Below are 20,209 nucleotides of genomic sequence, written 5' to 3'. Positions count from 1 at the left end.
AAGAGCCATCTCCCTTTCCGGTCGGCTCACTCCAAAATTGTTAAGCGCGGTATCGCCAAGGCATGCCTAAGAGCCGCACTGCAAAGATCACGTGTGCACCAGACAAAGGGCAGTTTCTACGCACAGGTGAACAGGATATATCTGCAGCGGAATACCCTAGGAAGATTGTGTCAAGTATTAAGTCCTTGCTTGCTGAATGTAGTGTAAGCGAAAGAACAAACGCACCGATGCGGGATAGGCAGAGAAAAAGAAAACAGCGCGCATCCCGTATGTGCACAAAGTTTCGCACAATCTAAAGAAAATAGTGAGCAAAGGAGGCATTGGGCTGGTTCTTTCGGCCAGGAATAAACTTAGTGGATTGTGCAAACGTGTAAAGGAGGATGGAAGCAGAAAAAAAGGCTGCCAGAAGAAGCATAAGCGGAAGTTCGTCAACTGTCGCGTTGGTGTTGTTTACAAGATCCCGACCTCATGTGGCAATTTCTACATCGGTGAGACGGGACGCTGCATAAACGATCGATTACGTGAACACGCAAAATATGTAAAGAACAGGTCACGCAGAAACCATCTTGCACTGCATTGCGCAGAGTGTCAAGATTGCGAGGCGCATCTCAATCGGACCACTAACATCGCCCGATATAAAGATGAGTCCTCGAGGCTCATTTCGGAGGCCTGCCGTATGCAAAAGCTAGGTGACACCTGCATCAGCAGCCCGTAGATTAATCTACTACTTAAGGAACTTGCGTATCTTGATCACTGACGCGGACTGCTTTCATTCGGGTTGTGTGGTATCTTTTTCTCATGTTATTTTTCTTGTGTTTTTACTCATGCCATTTCATTTATATGCTGCCTCTCCTGTAGCATTCAACAATTTGGTTGTGAGTCAGCGCTGGTGTTTGTCCTTCTCTTGTCTCGTCTTCAGTATCTATTAGTCTCGCTTTTCTCGCCCTGGGTGCGAACCGTTTCAAAGGGCCCCTAACTCGCTGGTATCGGGTTCATGTGAACGTTGTCGAGTCAGAGTGACCTAGCTGAGTCCGACACCTTACTCCACCCGCTACTTTTGGGTTCACGTGAACGCGAGGTGACTGACTTTTTTTTAGACGTGTATTGGTCCAAGCTGCCGTTCTGTCAGTACGTTTCTGTTTAAAGTGAGGAGGGCAAAGTGGCAGATGATTACTTCCTAGGGTCTACGGACCGTGCGACTTCAGCATTTCATTTCATACAGGCAATGAATGAAACAAAAAGGCTGAGGTGACTTTTTAAAGGCAGGAGTAGAGGTGCAAAACAAACGAAATCGTCGATGGCGATAAAAAGGAAACATCAAGCCTATAAAATAACACAATTACTGTTTAACATCAAAAGCTCCGCTGTGAGAGCGTTGTTTACAGCTGGCATTCGGGGGATCGTAAAATTTCTTGAAGATCCCCTAAAGAGCCGCTGCATTCCTGGAAAGAAAAGAAAAACCGGCGCATTCTTCTAAGCAGCTCGTCTTCACTAGCTCGCAAAAAAGAAAAAAAGAAAAGCGGTGATCGAACAGCGAACGCAAGGCAACGTCGATGCCTTCGTGAACGCATAAACTCACACCGGGGTCCCAACGTGCGATTGAAGCTTTGAAGAGCTGCGCCTTTTAGGCATGGGGATGTGGCGACTCTTCACGGCTCGCCGGTCGTTAAAGAGGCGCCAGTCGCAGTTCGCCAATCGTTCGATCTTTTTTTTCGCGCTTCAAACTCGCAGCTATTCAGATTCGGCGGGGACGTAAGAACTCTCCGGTGGCGCCATCTTGCGTGGAGAGAGAGAGAGAGCAGGCACGGTGCAGCACTCCTCCGAAACCTCGAAGCGCGCGGAAAGTTATCGGCTTCGAGCAGGGTGCACAAATTTTGACGAATTTGTCCCGAAAGCTTTTTGGGACGGAGCAAAATAGGGAAGAAAAACGTCAGGGATTAGCCGGGCCGGGGCCACGCAGCGGAAGTCAGTGAGTTTTGGGATGCGATAACGTGTTCCTAAGCAAAAAGGGTGCACCTGCAGGCTGCATGGCTTCGGCTTTAGGGAGGAAAGCCGCTTTGGCGCTGCATTTGCTTCTGGCTTCGCTTGTGCCTTTGCCTTCAACGTGTCAAGACTACGGCGACGATAACGTGACCGAGGTCTCCCCGGAGGTGTCTTCAGCTTCTCCGGCAGGGTCGCCTGCTTCATTGGAGGTGCGTCGGCTTCACTCTCTTTTAATGCGTTCGTTTATAGACCTTTCCACAACCCTCGGTCGGCGTATCCGGCTTTAGGGCTGTGGGGTGGGTGTGGAGGTGTCTCATCTTCAACTCTGTCAAGTTATACGAGCAGGTGTTGTCAGGTGTCTCCCATAGCCCAGTGTCGCAAACGGTGGCGGCCGTAGACCTCTTCATGGAAAGGTGCATTTCGCCAGGTCTGTAGTAAGAGGGCCTACATCAAGAGGTCTGTTAATGCTTATAAAATGGTTACAAGACTTTCTTATATTTTTTCAAGACGACAATATCACAGTGGTCAAATGGGGCCACTGCGTAGTTGTCCAACGGCCGCCGAGGACTCGATACACCATAAGTACAGCCAAGTACACTTTAGCACAGCCGCTCAGTGTAGACCTTTAAGTTGGGTACACGCAGATGTCAAAATTCTGGGGGGGGGGGGATTTTGTTGCCCTAAAGTGCGGTGAGGCGAAAGTCTTTAGCGCGTTGTTGCTGCTTGTGTCACTGATGTGTGGTTAAGACGTTAGTTAAGTACACAATTGTTTGTGAATCTTAAATGCTGGAGACACTGGAGGGCATTTGGGAGGCATCCGTCTGATTCGAAGCCCTTCTGCAAACACTCTACCGCGTCAAAAGACAAGGAAAACTCCATTTGCGTTGGCAGGAAGTAGAGCAGTCGTTAGCACGCTCAGGTGCGGAACGGAAGGATGGTGGTTCGAATCCCATCGTGCACAAAGATTTTTTTCTTATCGAGTTGAATAGCGTAACGGACGGACGGACGGACGAACGCAAACATCATCCATTAAACGCTTTCGCCTTAGAATGCATACTTCTTGGTATGTTGCTGACGGGCGCACAAGGTTCTGTTACCACTTCCACCGTGTCTGCGCCAGCTGCGCATACAGCCCGGCGAGCAACATATGGCGACGCCCAGCGAGCACTTTAGGAAGGTCTCTTCGGCCAAAACCTCACACCCTCATGCGAGGCATACGCGAGGAATAGTGTCCGAAGCTCTATTCTTGACACTGAACCATATATATGGGCGCCAAGCCGAGCTTCTCTAAAGTCGGATACAACTCGAGAACGGAGCGGAAACACGCCTCAAAGGAAGCACTCCAGCCATTGGAGCCGACCGACTGTCATGGCGTTGCGGTTAAGCCCATTCTATGGAGGTGCCTGCCAGCTATCTGCGATGTCACGATTGGCGATTAATCGTGACTACTTGACAAACCATCGACGCCATCGGCTGGAGGGCATTCTTTGAGGGGTGTTTTCCGCTTCGTTTTTGATTGTAGGCGACGATATAGGTATAAAGACAGTGGCGAAAAGTTGTCTCTCTAGCGGATTTATTGAGAATTAATAGTAACAGCGCAAGCAATTCTTCTTCGTGCGCTTAAGCAAGAGGGTGTGAGGATCCAGTTGTACTACCAAGGCCTCGGAGCAGCACAGGTGCACAGCCGAAGTCTCTAGTGGCTCGCCAAAAGGCGCTGTGTACACTGCAAGCAGATTACGAGAGGCTATACGGCTGATTGCATAGCGGCTTGCTCTGATTGCTGTTTATGACGACGGGATGAAGGAGCGAGACACGGAAGCAGCATTGCCCAGGTCGACGTGTTAGTTCCGCCGCGGAACGCCGCCCATAAAGGCTGGAGTGGCGTTCCGTAGCAGTGAATTTGACGCGTCGCGAGGAAACGACGGACTGCGCCGTGCTTCTTTCCTCTCCGTTTTACGCACGGTACTGTAGATATTCTGAACCTGAGCAGACCCCGAAAAGCCGGATCATGCGGTTAAGAGTAAGTGACAGAGCACTTGACTATAAATACAAACGCACACGTATTCGCTCTGACAACCTTGTAACGCTAAATCGTACAGAAGGAATTGCGCTCTCTAGTAGAAACCGGTATAAAGGCAAGCTGCAGATGCCTGTGACGTGGGCAGATCACCGCAAATTCATCAGGGATGCAGCCGTGATGAATCATGCCGACCCTTCGTTGGAGCGACACCGCTTTTCTCACCGCAATCTTCGCACTGGTGACGCGCGCCACTCTTGGTGAACCACATCACCAAGTCTTAAATTTGGGTAACTATTACACCGCGCCGAACTCCAACTTTAAACCACCCACTTAAACCTGGAGCTTGGATACTTGTTAAAGTTTTCTCTTTTTGTTTCTGCCTGCATGGTCCTGGTTCGCTCGTTGGCCGTGACGACGCAGCCCACGACGCCCGGAGGAGACGAGGTAACGGTACTTCATTTTGAGTGGCCAGTTTTCCGCGGTGTAAGTGCTGAGCGTAACGCTGACCTTAGTGACACGATGATTTGTGAGTGAACACGAATTTGCGTGCGTCTGTTCCACTTCGCATTTGATAAGAAGCATGTCAGGACTGTGGCTATAGTCGAACGCATTCAACAGCGCGTTCATTGGTGCTGGTGTATTTTCTCATCATTTTTCTCCTAAAATAAAGGCCCTGTTTAGCAGCCAGCGTTTCTGCGTGACCTCAGCCACAATATAGTAGCACCGCTTAAAGCTGTTCAACTCAACGTACAGCCTCGCGTGTCTCGCGTTCAGGATTCGCTTTTGAGCGGTGTAGTTGAATGCTTACGGCGCCCCTGAATCCCACGAGCTTTGCAGTGGCGAAGACGATAGGTCTTCCAATCCCTACGAAATTCTGCCACATGACTGGACATGGCTACCGGGGCATGTACATGGACATGCCGTGTATACCGTTGAGAAAGGAACATGAATTTTTTGGGAGTGCGCGCCAGAGGCCGTACCCTTGATAACTATAAGGCGCCTGTAGTGGTAAAAAATGAATTTTTTGGGAGTGCGCGCAAGAGGCCGTACCCTTGATAACTATAAGGCGCCTGTAGTGGTAAAAAATGCAGACAGGCTCTAACTTCTTGGCGGTCGGCAAGATGCAGTTTTTCTTTCCTGCACACTACGCACTTCACTTGCAAATTGGAAGATACAGTCTGGTCAAAAGTCTTCAGGCCAAAGGCTTTTCGCTTGAACTGTCACTGCACCATTAAAGGCCAGTGGTCTTTGAAATGCTAGGAAAAGGTTTATACTCGTAGTAGAGAAGTTTGCTGCGTGACGTGTGCTTTGAATGCTCCGTGTAGTGGAGTATTCAAGGGACGTCCATTCCACCGTGCAAGTGAGCGCTGTGACCTCAAGTCTTCGGACGGGGGGCATATTTGTCAGGAGTATAAGGTTCCAAAATGGCAAGTGTGGTTTGTTGAAAACTACGAAGGTCTGCCATTGCACACGCGGGACTCGTGCAACACGAAGTGCTCCAGATCCGGTATGAAAGAAGGGAACATGCTATATGTCCGTGTTGAAGTCACGTTAGAGCGGTGGCCCGATGCTCTGCCTCGTCTGCCCTCAAGCGCTGCCCACTGTGACGTCAACGTCACCAGCGCGTCTTCGTAACAAGTCTGCAAGCGGGCAGGTAGTAACCGCATAGTATAAGGAGCTGAAGGTCTGCAAGGAGTAGGATGCCCGTATGGTGTAAGTCTGCTAAAGGAACAGAGTAGGCTACAAGGATCGTCTTCCCTACGAAGAGCAGACCGCCAACAAAGAGTGTATGTACAGTGTCCACAAGGGGCTGCCCCTGCTACAGTGAGTACAGTGTCCATACAGCGTGCTTCACCTAAGAGTGTGAGCAATTTTTTTTTAAAACAGGGTTTTGGAATTAGAAACGCGCTTTTTCGCCGTTGCGCTGTCAGCGGTGTAGTGCGTCAGAATACAGCTGAGACGTGCTAACTAGCAGGCTGATTAACCAATAGTGAATAGTTAACCTTCTTTTTAACTATTACCGTTAAGGTTGTTTTCTACTGATAGGCTTGTAGCTCACCGTGCGGTAATATCCATATCAGTTTTTAGAATTTCGAAGATGCCATTCACGTAGCCGCTGTAGCGGAAGCAATTTAACGGCCAAACTGTGTGCTTTATTAGTCAAACATATTCAGCAGCATTCAATATTTTCTCTCTCGCTTCATCTCTGGATGTAAACTCAGTGGCTCTGCTTCGAAGTCCGCGTTTCTCTGCGACATCTTCTACCAAGTAGTAAGACTGCTTAATATGCGCGATACGGAATACAATCGCAGCAGCCGAACGCTGCGTACTTTGTACCAGCGCTCAGTGTGGCTGCAGAGGGTGTTGAACTGTAGGTGTCGGTGGAAATAAATGATTGAGACAGCTTGTAATAGCTTCATCAGCTAAAAGGGATTAGTTTTTTTCTCACACTGCTGTAAACTTCGATTTTCAAGACGCGTATAGATTCGTCGCGCCTGAAGGCAGCCCTGATTAAACTGCGCGGTAAATGCTCCTCAAAGGAGGTCCTGCAACCAGTGGCATCGACCTATCATCATGAGGTCGCAGCCAATCGCCTCGCACCTGCTATAGCCACTCATGACGCTTCGCAGCGGGCGCAAGATAGTTGATGACGTCGTCATGAAATCAGGTCGGTGTGATTGGTCAGTGGGCCACGCTTGAGGTGCACTTGCCGCATCATTCAAGAGTTGAACCGGACTATAGAAAACTATATGTGATAGTCGGATACAACTCAAGAACGCTGTGGCTTTTCACCGTCAAAGGACTCTCTTCCAGCCAATGGCGTCGGCCGATTCCCATGACAATGCTAGCGTGACGATGCAGGGGGCGGCGTCACAATGAAGAGAGGGGTCTATCCCCGACCATAGATGGAAGAGATTATCCCTTTAATCTACCACTCACTGCTTTGTCGCACAAGCAAGGTCATGAGAATCATCCGACGCCACTGTCTGGAAGGGGGTCCTTTGGAAAAAGGCGCTTCGTTCTTAAGTTGTATTCGACTATGGTTACTCTCAGGCAGAAGGATGGTGAGTGATTACTCCTTTAAATGTCTGACCTTGTCAAGGATGTTGCAGTTAAGTCGATGAATGTCGTAAGGCGTTCGAGAACTATAATACGGCGCATGTTAAGCGCACTAACATTTCTTCCATGACCCGTTGACAGATTTAAAACGCTTCTTAGCGAAGCATTAGTGGAAAGCAGGGGGAAGGTAAAGCAGAAAGTTCCTAAGGGGGTAAAAACGCAAAACTCTTTCTCCTTTCTACGCGCTCGTGCCCCCCCCCCCCCCCCCCCCCCCCCCCCCCCTGGTTACTCCGAGGTAATTCAATGCTATGCATTTCCGCTTGTGAGTTTTATAGAATTCATTCGCTTAGCGGACGTTTCCGGCCGTCTCTGTGGAGAGACTTATAATGCGAGCTGTTGCAAAGTATATGGTCTAAATGCGTTTATCCTTTCTCTTTTCTTTTTCCATCCCTGCCCGATTGTGGGGTCACCTCACTGCCCGGTCACGATTAAGGCTCCTGTAACCAAGGTCACCTCTGTGACAGAGTTCAAGCCTGACGAACCCGACATAGCGCCAGATGAGCCTAAGGGGCCCGGTGCGACGGAGGTACGTAATGTTTCAAGGGCGCGCGCTCTGCGGCGTGTCGCTTGATAAATGTCTATTCGGACACCAAATGAAGCGGCAGTGTACTGAACGGCGCGCTGTACGCATAAAGTTTCTTACTATGAACTAGATGGAAAGCTGGCGGCACTGCACCTGAACCTCCATGAGTGCGCAAAGCATCATGGGGCGATGAGCTACTTGGTGCGGGACAGTAGGTTTTTTTCCAGGAACAGAGAGTGGCGTTACTGAGATTTGGAAAAAAAACAGCGCACATTCAGACACAGACAGAGGCAGATAAAACGACACAGCGCTGTCTCTGCCTCTATCCGTGTCTAAAGGTGCGCTGTTTTTTCTTCTTCTAAATATTAGCTACCAACTAGCCCGTTTGACCACCCTTGCAAGTTACTGAGATGTCCCGTTCCGTCCGCGGCGCAGACGTAGTGCGCCAAAGCCATAGTAGCGAAAACGCAACAGCACACGACGCCAATAAAAGGTTATTGTATTCCAAAATGCTGCGGGAAAACCTTTTAAATTGTTGAAGTGACAATTTTTTTTTTTCAAAAACATATTTCGTTTTAAAAGTGCGCCTGTTATGCACGAAATGTTGGCTTTTGAGGTCTGCTATGCTTGGTCAATAGGAGAGCAAGCCATCGCTTATTTTGAGCAAACTTTACATTTACATGCTTTTCTGCTCATTTGTTGCCATTTGTAGACATGGTATTGAATGACAGGACATACTTGATTATCGAACAACGTTTGTTTTTTCATTATTTTTTGGCCAAAAGTTGTGGTTCTGCAGTCGGTAGCACACCGGCCCATGATGTTTAGAGTGCCCATGGTGGTTCAGGTGGTCTCGAGGAAGCTCCATGCAAACTCCCATAGGCTGGGCGCCAGCTTTCTCTCTAGTTAACAGTAAGAAACTCTATGGCTGAACGCTGCATGCACACATTCTGAACACCAATACGCCCATATGGGAGTAAGTTATCCTCCGGCGCACTCCCTTTTAGGGGCAGGGTATGCTGACCAAGTCCCAGAGTCGATTCAAATTAATAAATATACGGAATGATTACTCTTGGAAACGAAGGCATATCCCCACTGCAAAGCATAGTGATTTGATGCAGCTAGCAATGGGAGGAGACGTTTAGAAGCGGCAGAGGAGTTTCTGAGGTTAGCAAACAGAGGAGACTGACACCTCGCTTAAAATTTTCGTGCGTTCACATCTTTTGAGGAGGGAATTCGTTTCTGTCGCTAACCGCATGCAGTCCATATTTCTAGCGATGAAAATCTATCCCCGAGCTTGGCCAGCATACCCTGCCCCCAAAATGGTGCGTGCTAGAGGGATGCTTACTCCAGTTTTATTCATTTCATGTTTAGAGTGCACACAAGAACACACAGACAGGCGCTAACATCAAGTTAGCGCCCGTGTGTTTGTTCTTGTCCATGTACCGGATTGCGTGCGCGCTGAAAGCGACAGTCAGTGCATGACCAACTCGGCCAATCCATCACGCTTGTGTGTATTTCTTGATTCACGTGTCCGAGCAGGTGGAGGTGCTTCTGCACTTCTTTACTGCCTTGAACAAGCACCGTTGTTTTCCTACCCTTCTATGCGCGACGTTTTTTTTTTCTTCTCCTAGTTTGTACATGCACATTTATGTGGTCTTTGTACTTCTCACTAGAAGACAACCTACGCGCGCATAATTATCTTTCACCGCTGCACAAAGGGTTGTAGCGTAAGAAGCTGTCCTGTTGTCTCCAGTTTTTGTTGACGGTTCACCAAATAAATCATGAATTTTAGCGCTTTAGTAACTTGTGGCTTGTTCTAGTGGCCTCAGCTTTCTCCTTGCAACGGGTACAGAAAGCATTCATCATGTCCACAAGAAATATTCTTGTTGATGCGCGAGTTGCGGTGATGTTCATTACTCCTGTCATTTAATTTCAGTGTCACTGCGTTGCACAATCGTATAGAATCAGCAGGGTGGTAAGAAGGGACGCGCTTGCGTCTTTATTGCAAACTGTGAGTAATATTCGTCTACCCCCAGTAATGTGCGAGTTTTGACTATTACGGTATTGCTACGCATACCTATTTTCCAATTCTCGAGCTTTATTGTCAAGCGAAGTCACCCCAAGATATTAGGCGCTCGCATTGGTGGGGTGCCTACACATGCCCTAACGGGGTATTTTTTGTTTTTGTGTTACCTGTGCTTCTCCGACCCTGGCCTCATCTCATTGCCGCACCTGACGAAGCAGCAGTCTAGACCACCCCCGAGGGTGACAACGGTACGTAACTCCTCCATAGTAGGTTTTCCTAACTCACTAAACTAACTAAACTACTAAAGCCCCATCGAACACATATACGCGGATGTTGTCAGATGCAGAGATATGCACGCTGTCGCACTGAATGTGACCAGGAATATTTAAAAATAGGCACTTTGAGGTATGAAGACGGCATCTGAGGAATTGTAATACCATGTGTTGGCAGAAATTGGGAAACAGGTCAATCTTGTTAAGTGGTGAGTAACTAATTTTTTATAATTAGCCTTCTATTTCAAGTAAGCGTTTGGTTGCAATTAGAGATTTGTAGTTGGCCATTAGTAATAGCCATTTCACGTTTTAAAATTTTCGAAAATTCGATTACCCATGGCGCTGTGGCTCAACACATTTTGGCTATCGCGTGCCCTTTTCGGTCTGCTATTGTTCCGTTGAATTAATCCAGCTCTGAACCCCTGCGTTTTTGACCCGGCAGTGACAGCTTTTTGTTTTCCTGATGCAGTTTCCTGCATACTTACCGGTTTAGTTTTTGTCCTTTTCTGCTTTGCTTGGGACGTTAAAGCCCACATAACATTAACAAAGCGCCCCTGTTGTCCGTAGCCTAAATATCTTTTAAATTTGTCCTTACGAAACTACGATAACGCCCAGGTGCATATAATAGAGAAAATTGTAAGTTAGCAGACATAGTGGCCGCCAGTGAACATTGGTCATACGCGATCAGCAGTGTCGTTCAACTTTTGAGCAACTCTAACCAGTGTTTTCGACTGCCGGGTATGTCATCGAATAATTGTCATCGAACAGTCATCACACATTTTTTTCTTTCAAGCAGGTGGCCTGCAGCCGTAGCTTATAATGCAGCTATATGCCCAACACCCAATAGATAACAGTATTGAAGTGTCATATATGCCTACTCGCGCCTCTCGCGCTGCACACGCGGAGTTGTTCCCAGTGCGCCTTTGTCCATTTCATCTCGGCGCAGATAATAATAATAATTGGTTTTTGGGGAAAGTAAATGGCGTAGTATCTGTCTCACATCTTAGGAGACACCTGAACCGCGCCCTAAGGGAAGGGATAAAGGAGGGAGTGAAAGAAGAAAGGAAGAAAGAGGTGCCGTAGTTGAGTGCTCCGGAATAATTTCCGCCACCTGGGGATATTTAACGGGCACTGACATCGCACAGCACACGGGCGTCTTAGCGTTTTTCCTCCATAAAAACGCAGCCGCCGCGGTCGGGTTCGAGCCCGGGAACTCCGGATCAGTAGTCGAGCGCCCTAACCACTGAGCCACCGCGGCGGGTAATTATAATAATAATAATAATTGTTTTTAGGGGAAAGGAAATGGCGCAGTATCTGTCTCGTATATCGTTGGACACCTGAACCGCGCCCTAAGAGAAGGGATAAAGGAGGGAGTGAAAGAAGAAAGGAAGAAAGAGGTGCCGTAGTGGAGGGCTCCGGAATAATTTCGACCACCTGGGGATCTTTAACGTGCACTGACATCGCACAGCACACGGGCGCCTTAGCTTTTTTCCTCCATAAAAATGAAGCCGCCGCGGTCGGGTTCGAACCCGGGAACTCCGGATCAGTAGTCGAGCGCCCTGCCCACTGAGCCACCGCGGCGGGTTACGGCGCAGATGTAGAATCATCATTCCTTTCATTCCAACCATGAAGAACGTCATTTCGCTCGCAGCTTTGTCACGCACTGCATATCGCGAATTTGCCGGCCCATGCATTCTAGACAGGCTTACTGCTCCCCCGGGGATCTCTCACACGTCTCCTTCCTCGCCTTATAAGCCGCGCTGGCTTGTGTGCTTTGCAGATTATATAGAGCACGGTGCGCTGACCGTTTAAGCACGGGCGGAGTAGCGCAGCGGAATTACGGCCGGCGACGCATAGCCGCCACATTTCGCATTGCAGAGTGGATTGGAAGAAAGCAGGGTCGTTAGAACCTGCATTGCTCCCCAGGCTGCCATCGCGTTTTATTTGCCATTAAAAAAGTTCCCCTCTCTCCTTTTTTTTCCTGTGTGAATGTGGTACCTTTCTGGACGTTCTGTTTGGTACATCTTAAACGTAAAGAAACACCACGTGTGAAGCTCAGATCACAACGAACGGGAGTATTAAACGATAACTATGTTAAACGATAACTATTAAACGATAACTATGCTCAATAGTTGCAGATATTACATTGCGATTTGTTTCGTGTAATCCGTAGTTAGCGCAGTGACGTCATTGTCGAAACCACTGGTTGGAAGACATGATCGACCCGCCGCGGTGGCTCAGTGGCTAGGGCACTCGGCTACTGATCAGGAGCACCCGGGTTCGAACCCGACCGCGGCGGCTGCGTTTCGATGCTGGCCAAACGCAAAAAGCGCCCGTGTGCTGTGCGATGTCAGTGCACGTTAAAGATCCCCAGGCGGTCGAAATTATTCCGGAGCCCTCCACTACGGCACCTCTTTCTTCCTTTCTTCTTTCACTCCCTCCTTTATCCCTTCCCTTACGTCGCGGTTCAGGTGTCCAGCGATATATGAGACAGATACTGCGCCATTTCCTTCCCCAAAAACATTTTTTTTACATGATCGAGAAGGATTGTCGACCAAAACAGAACTGCATAGCGCCAATATTCGAAAATTTAGACTACGAATCGAATATGCATATAATGGATATAATTATATAATGTATATAATTATACATATGACACATATAATATTCTTAACCGATTAGACAAGTGAGTTGGCTATATATTTCGAATATTCGAAAGGAAGCAAATGATCGAGACAAGTGGAATATTTGGAAGTGCATATGCTAGCGCTTGTTTTCTCATTCTCGTCCAAAGCTGGGCGAGCTTCGCAGCCAGCAACACACCAATATGGCGGCTCCGTACACTGACCTGTAGGCGTTACATTTTTGTGTACTTTTCACGAGTTAGCATGTGATATAATTATCCCCTTTGCGATAATCTAGGAATTAAAATTATTATAAACGTAATTATGGCGGTCCAACCTAAAATATTTTTCCTCCACTGCATTAGGGCCTTCTGTGCTTTTGGCATTGTAGTCATGGTATTCTCGTAAATAAGGATCACGTTTTAACTGCGATGTTGCTGACCCAAACCAGGCCTTTGGTACCAAAGCTCATATGTTCATTCTTCAACATATATCAGTGATCTAGCAAGCGGGAAGTCAAAGGGCTATTCTGGATAAATGAATCTGCACTTCATTAACCAATACTCGATTCGATATTAAAAAAAATATTACATTCGCACACCCCCCTACCTCGTAATATTTCTCCTCCTAGGCTGACCGAGTGTACTGAACGCGCAGCTCTCAAGTTGCTGCCTGCAACTTTTAGCCCTGGAGACCGTCCAGATCTTTGGTAAATAAAGGACTGAATAATTGAACTGAATTGAGTTTATCGGTTACGAAAGATGACAGGCTCCTTCACAGCAGTTCATAATAAAATAAACCTTGTCTTCTGGGCTTTGTATTTCTATCAATCAATCAATCAATCAATCAATCAATCAATCAATCAATCAATCAATCAATCAATCAATCAATCAATCAATGAATTAATAATTAAATTATTAATCAATCAATGTTTTATTATCGTCATGGCCGCAAATAAATTACTGAACAGTCGTCATGAATCGCCTTCGCTCTTGTCGAGCCGTGCCCGGGTCGAATTACACGCGCAAATTTAATTAAATAATGATTGACTCTAATCTGTCTTATAGGAGGAATTTAAGCAGAAACAAAATGCGTTGCGCTCGGGACTCCGGTATCGGGTGCTTCTAGGGCACTGCATTTCGGGACGGTTATCACTTAAGTGCATATTCCTCTTTTTGTGTTTCTGTGTATGATTTTTTCTTTTATTAGCAGTGATTTCTCCTCTTTCGTCCAAAGTAAAGATTTATTCTGTACAATAGGTTCCATTTTATCCAACGCATTTTGGCCTAAAAAAAGGGGTACAAAAAGTAAGCTAGATCATGTCAGGTAACTGATAAAAGTGTGTTTTCAAATATGCTTAAAAAGAATGTTTTGATTGGATCTTCAAAAGCGGTGCGCTGAAACTACTGCAGCATTTTTTGAAATTTGTAATGAATAAAGTGATACACTATTGTCCCATAGATGTTATATTTTCGCATCCAGTAATTTCTTCCTCTTACCGGACCTTTTATCACTACGTTAGTGAGCCTGTTACTGCTATCCGAAGACGCCTATCAGTTTGTCTCTTTCTGTGGGGAATAAATATGTCCTTTGTGCTGTGCTAGACACACATGAACACGTCGCATATGCAACCAGTTAGAGTAAATTTAACACATTTTAAGAGGAGCCAAATAACCATTTAGATACTTTCAACTCTAAATGAATAACTTAGCGTCAATTTGTTGGAGTCAATTAAAACCACTTTTACCTGATTTTGTCGATGCTGCCTCGACCTTTCCTCCGCAATGCAGCCACTTCCCCCGTTCAAACCGGCGACTATCGGAAACAGAGGACCGGTAAGCAGCCCTCATTTCTACCTGCTTAAGCGTTTTGCCTGTTACGGACGTCACTCGTAGCCATAGATGAAAGGTTACGGGATGCGGGATTACGAAAACAAAAAATGCGCGCTGTCAGACAAACCGCTTCACTGGAAAGCCCATAAGCATGAGGGGATACGCATGCTTCAAACTCTGGAACTAATACTAGCTGCTTGGCTAGCGAGGCGAAGAAGTAGTATTTTTTGTTTGTATAGGAACTTGCATGCTGTATATTTTTGTCCATGAATGTGGGCAGTGTCCGTTACGCCAGTTCTGCTCGATACTGCTGTACGCTAGCACTAGAGAAAGCTTAGATCGGTTTCGCGAGCACCCCTGAAAGGAGATAAACGTGTCTCGATGAATTGAATTTTTTTTATCACTTTCTTCAAAAGCAGGGAGATCTATGTTTCTGCGAACGCTGGTTCTCACGAGATTGTCCCCCCCCCCCCCTCCTCCCTCTATTCACGCGACCACGATTCGCCTGTTGCGGAATGGGCGTCCTCCGTGACCCTCATTGATTACAGCATTCTAGCCAGCTAGCGTTCGTAGCAAAAGTGGCCTGCTCCCTTACAAAAATTTCTTTAGAAAGTCTATAGATTGTCCACAGACTTTTATCTATAAAGTCTATAGACTCTTTATAGACAAACCCCAGAAAACAGTCTACAGACAATAAAAATCATATAGACAGTTTATAGATAATCTATAGATTTTATGGCCGGACACTATTAGTAGATGTTTGTCTATAGACAATCTAGAAACTATGTATAGACAAAAAGAAATATCTATAGGAAAGCAATAGAGTCAATAAGAAGTCTATAGACTGTGTACAGACCATTTTTATAAGGGTGGCGTAAAACACGCAACAAGTTCAGGTCTCTAGGGAGGTTACGGGAGGTTTCGTGTACGCTTGAGCTCTTATACGAAGGCTGCTTTCACTGTTTCGAGGAGCTTATATCGTTAATCTCTTGGAAGCGAGTATGTGAAAAGAATCCCACTGTTGCGTTAAACAAGAATGCGTAGATCCGTTATGACTGTGGTGTCTGTAGTTAGCCACTATGAGAATGTTGGTCACTATGGAGGCTTAGCAAGCAAGCCCGTATCGTCGGCCGCTCAGTCCACAGGCTCAACCTAATCAGTCAGATTCGTTCTGAGTCAACCGGAACACGAAAATGATTTACGGGTGCGTGTTGATTTGAAAAACCCGGATAAAAATGAAGTAACACTTATGGAGACTGCCCCCAAACACATCATGTCCACTTCTCGAGTCCAGCTAGCTCCCGTCGTACTACTGGCTCGGCTCCATGCAAAAATTTCTCTCGACAGTCTATAGACTGTCCATAGACAAACCTTAGAGAACAGTTCATAGGCAATACAAATCCCATAGACAGTATATAGACAATCTATAGATTTATGGCCATACACGTTCAGTAGAATTTTGTCTTAGACAGTCTATAGGCTATGAACAGCCAAAAAGAAATATCTATATAGGAAGACAATAGAGCCTGTAAGAAGTATATAGACTGTGTATAGACAGTCTATAGGCTATGAACAGCCAAAAAGAAATACCTATATAGGAAGACAATAGAGTCTGTGAGAAATCTACAGACTGTCTATAGACCATATTTATAAGGGGAGTGAAACGGCAACGACTCTTCTGCGCTCCCTCAGGTGTACGAGGGCACATTCCGACAGTGCTCGTCGCATAAGGACTGCCTGCCGGACGAGTGCTGCATCTACGGCCTGAGCAGGGGAGACAGCTGCGTCAGGCACTCAAAGCCCTGCCCAATCGTCGAAGTACCCGTACGCCGTAAGAACGCGCTGAAACGCAGGCGACCTTTCTTTTCTTGGGGGGCAGAGGGCGCTCCAATCTCTGAGCTCCTCATTGGAGCAGTACACGGGCTCGGGCCGGCCCGAAAGCTTGGGCCGAAAAATACGTTGTTTCACCGGGCCTGGGCCGGGCCCGGTTTGGGCTCGGGCTCACATCCGCCCTCAGCGAGTTGTGTATTCACGCACCGTCATCCGTGTAAGCACATTAAGTTGTCGCGATTGAACCCATATTTGTCACAGTTTTCGTGGTGGTGACATCTGTTTACACCTTTCTTAATTGAAAGTGCTTCCCATAGTCTTGTAACGGAACAAAGAACGCGATGCATGCATTTAGGTGCCGTAATTTCCTGACTACAGTCCACATCCTGCGTACTATCCGCAGCAGCCAAGTATGCTATACACGCTTAAGAAGTAATGAACAAGCGCTTAGTAACTTGCATGCATTGTTAATGCTAAAATTCACGCGGATACCTAATCACATTATGTGCTGGCAGTGCAATAGCACTGAAACGCTGTTTATGTCATTTACACCGAGTTTGGTGTCATTCTTTTGAGGCTGTGTTTGCGGACCCCAACACGTCTGCCTGCACACAATCAGACAGAACTTCGGGCCATCTAGCGGATGGTTAGATGGTTCCCCGAATGTATCCAGAGGTGGCGACAGGGACGCGCGTGGAAGATGCATCGAGACGTATTGTCGTCACTTCCGGTCTAATAACGTCACTTCCGGTCCATGAAGTTACGCGATCAAAGACGCATTTTTTTCGTTGCTGTTTCTAATGATCGCGTTAAAAAGCACTCATGACTGTCACTCATTAATGTTTGTCATTCGCCAAGAATCCAGCGGTCTTTCACTTGTCTCATCTACACCTAGAACTCCTTCGCCACTGCGCAGTTCGGGCTCATGCTCTTTCGCGCATCCTAGCACACTTCAAATGAAAGACGCAGTGAACACTCTAGTTTTCGCGGGCAGCACGACCGTGTTTGTAGAGCACAGGATTCACTTTTTTTTTTTGCGTGCGGGGCGGATCACCCGGCGGCACATCGCAGGGGCTGCTCGTGACGTCACAAGGCTACGCGCACGCGTTAGGAAACTGAAGCGCTGATGATCAGCCGCACACTTCGCTACTCTTGTTGGGACAAGATGCGCCAATGTTTTTCGAAAGATTGCGGTGGGCACGCCATTTTATAATAAGCGAAATCGGAAACAACAAAACTGTGCTGTGCGCGCATTGTAGGTAATGCGCATTGCCGTACGATGCCCTTTCAAGGATGCCACAAGAGAAGCGCTGACGGGGCAATTCAAACACGAACACGGAAGCACCGAAATATTGATTGAAGAAGAAATGAAAAACAAAAGGATTTGTTATCACTGTCGAAAAGGGGTCGATGGTGGCAATTTTGAAGCGATAATTAACAAAGCAAGTGTTTAATACCCCTGAACGCTTTCAAAATAATTTCATTCAGCTGCTCGGGGCTGAATTGTCCCGTTCACAGCTCATTTAACCGCGATGGTATAAGTACGTTAAGTTGATGTAGGAGGCAACTAAGCCCGTTTTCAAGCCGTCTCGCGTATGTACTTCGCGGCCATAGAGTTTCTTACTATTAACTAGAGGGAAAGCTGGCGTCCCGCCTATGGGAGTTTGCATGGAGCTTCCTCGAGACCACCTTTACCACCATGGGCGCTCAAAGCATCATGGGCCGCTGAGCTACCTGGTGCGGGACAGCCGGATTTTTTCGGGAACTCAGAGTGGCGTTGCTGAGCTGTCCCATTCCGCCCATGGTGCGCCCCCACGACTTTGGCGCGAACGTAGTGCGCAAAAGCCATAGTAGCGAAAACGCAACAGCACACGACGCCAATAAAAGGTTCCTATTTAGCGAAATGACATTGAAAAAACCTCTTAAAGTGTTTAAGCAACCACGTTTTTTTTTCTGAAAGCATATTTCTTTTTAAAAGTGCGCCTGTTAAGCACGACATATTTGTTTCTGGGGTGTGCAATAGTTGGCCACTAGGTGAGCAAGCCATTTCTTATTTTCGGCAAACTGCATTTACGAGATTTTCTGCTTGTTTTTGTCCTGTCTATAAATTGCAACAGACGAGCAGAAAAGCATGTAAATGTAAAGTTTGCCCAAAATAAGCGATGGCTTGCTCTCCTTTTGGCCATCTATCGTACACCAGAAGATCTAATATTTCGTGCCTAACAGGCGCATTTTTAAGATCAAATATGTTTCCAGAAAAAATGTAGTTGCTTAGTCTCTTCAAGAAGTTTTTTATTGGCATTTCAAAAAACAAAAACTATTTATTTGCGTCGTGTGCTGTTGCGTTTTCGCTACTATGGCTTTTGCGCACTACGTTCGCGCCAAAGTCGTCTGCGCGCGGGGCGCGCCGTAGATACGGAATGGAACATCTCAGTAATGGCACTCTGTGTTCCTGAATAAAAAACCGACTGTCCCGCACCAAGTAGCTCATCGCCCCATGATGCTTTGCGAGCCCATGGATGTTCAGGTGCAGCGCCGCCAGCATTCCCTCTAGTTAATAGTAAGAAACTCTATGATCGCGACAGAATTTGTGCCATGAGTTAATTCGATGTCGATGTCGCTGCTCCCGCTTGAGACTTCTGCTCGTCCGCAGCCCAGCCCCGCTTCTGCCCGCCGTACAACAGCGGCGGTTACTTCCTCAACGCTTGCTCGAAGCCCGAGGACTGCCCGTACCCGTACCTGTGCTGCCGACTCAGGGGATCTTTCCTGTGTGTGCCGTCCTTCTACGACAGGCGGCGCCGTCGCCGCCGAAGGCGACGCCAAGCGGCCGTCGGCCATTACGGCGACTTTCACACGACCAGCAAGTGGCTTGGCTTGGGATAACTATTTGTCTTTTTTTCGCGCAACTTTACGATGTAATAAAGCAGAACAGCAGTGCGGGGAAATGAAAGAGCTGACGAGTGTAACTTTACTGTCAGCCACTGCGCAAAGTGAACAGAAGCAGGGAGGTAAGAATTACCGTGTCCAATCCAGTCAATGCAATGGCTGGAGCTAAAGCGCCGCCTACACACTCACGCATACCCTCTCCACCATAGAGCTTCTTATTATTAACTAGAGGGAAAGCTGGCGGCGCTGCACCTCAGCCACCATGGGCGCTCAAAGCATCATGGGGCGATGAGCTACTTGGTGCGGGACAGATGTTTTTTTTAGGAACACAGAGTGGCGTTACTGAGACGGCGCTGACATAGTGCGCAAAAGCCATAGTAGCGAAAACGCAACAGCACACTACGCCAATAAAAGGTTCCTATTTACCGAAACGCCATTAAAAAAAAACCTCTTAAAGTGTTTAAGCAACAACATTGTTTTTCTGAAAGCATATTTCTTTTTAAAAGTGCGCCTGTTAAGCTTGAAATATTAGTTTCAGTGGTGTGCAATACCTGGCCACTAGGTGAGCGAGCCATTTCTTATTTTGGGCAAACTTTGCATTTACGTGCTTTCCTGCTCGTTTTTTTTCCCTGCAATTTATAGACAGGGTATTGAATGTTAGGGCACTCTTGATTAGCGAGCCACGCTTATTTTTGCGTTACTTTTCTTTTTGGCCAAAAGTTGTGGTTCTGCAGTCGGTAGCACACCGGCCCATGATGCTACGAGAGCCCATGGTGGTACAGGTGGTCTCGAGGAAGCTCCATGCAAACTCCCATAGGCGGGGCGCCAGCTTTCCCTCTAGTTAATAGTAAGAAACTCTCTGCTCTCCAAACTTCTGGTAACCATGGTGACAGCTATTACGGCAACGCCTCTTGGCAGCTAGCCGTCATTGTGAGGACCAAGTACAAGGTGTGGTAATCTGGCAACAGTGGTCTTATCAGTTCACGCGATTCTAACCACAACCATAACGGTCTTCATTACCGTGAAATTACTTATTTATAGGCAGCATGCCCGTTTTCGGTATGGTTTCTATATACTTTTCGCATCGTTT

The 20,209-nt window shown here is 47.1% G+C and overlaps 1 protein-coding gene across 1 annotated transcript; it reads left to right on the top strand.

Moving 5' to 3' along the window:
- Positions 1-1,629: 1,629 nt before the first annotated feature.
- Positions 1,630-19,169, top strand: LOC144107051 (uncharacterized). Its single transcript, XM_077640029.1, has 7 exons — positions 1,630-2,192; positions 4,424-4,447; positions 7,557-7,649; positions 9,894-9,923; positions 14,362-14,406; positions 16,096-16,234; positions 18,887-19,169. Exons 1-7 carry the CDS (start codon positions 2,028-2,030, stop codon positions 19,114-19,116), a joined length of 726 nt encoding a protein of 241 aa, XP_077496155.1. The 5' UTR covers positions 1,630-2,027; the 3' UTR covers positions 19,117-19,169.
- Positions 19,170-20,209: the final 1,040 nt, after the last annotated feature.

Source organism: Amblyomma americanum, chromosome 10, assembly GCF_052857255.1.
Source record: "Amblyomma americanum isolate KBUSLIRL-KWMA chromosome 10, ASM5285725v1, whole genome shotgun sequence".
NCBI lineage: Eukaryota > Metazoa > Arthropoda > Arachnida > Ixodida > Ixodidae > Amblyomma > Amblyomma americanum.
The sequence above is the reverse complement of the archived record's forward strand: the minus strand, read 5'-3'. Positions and strand labels throughout refer to the sequence as shown.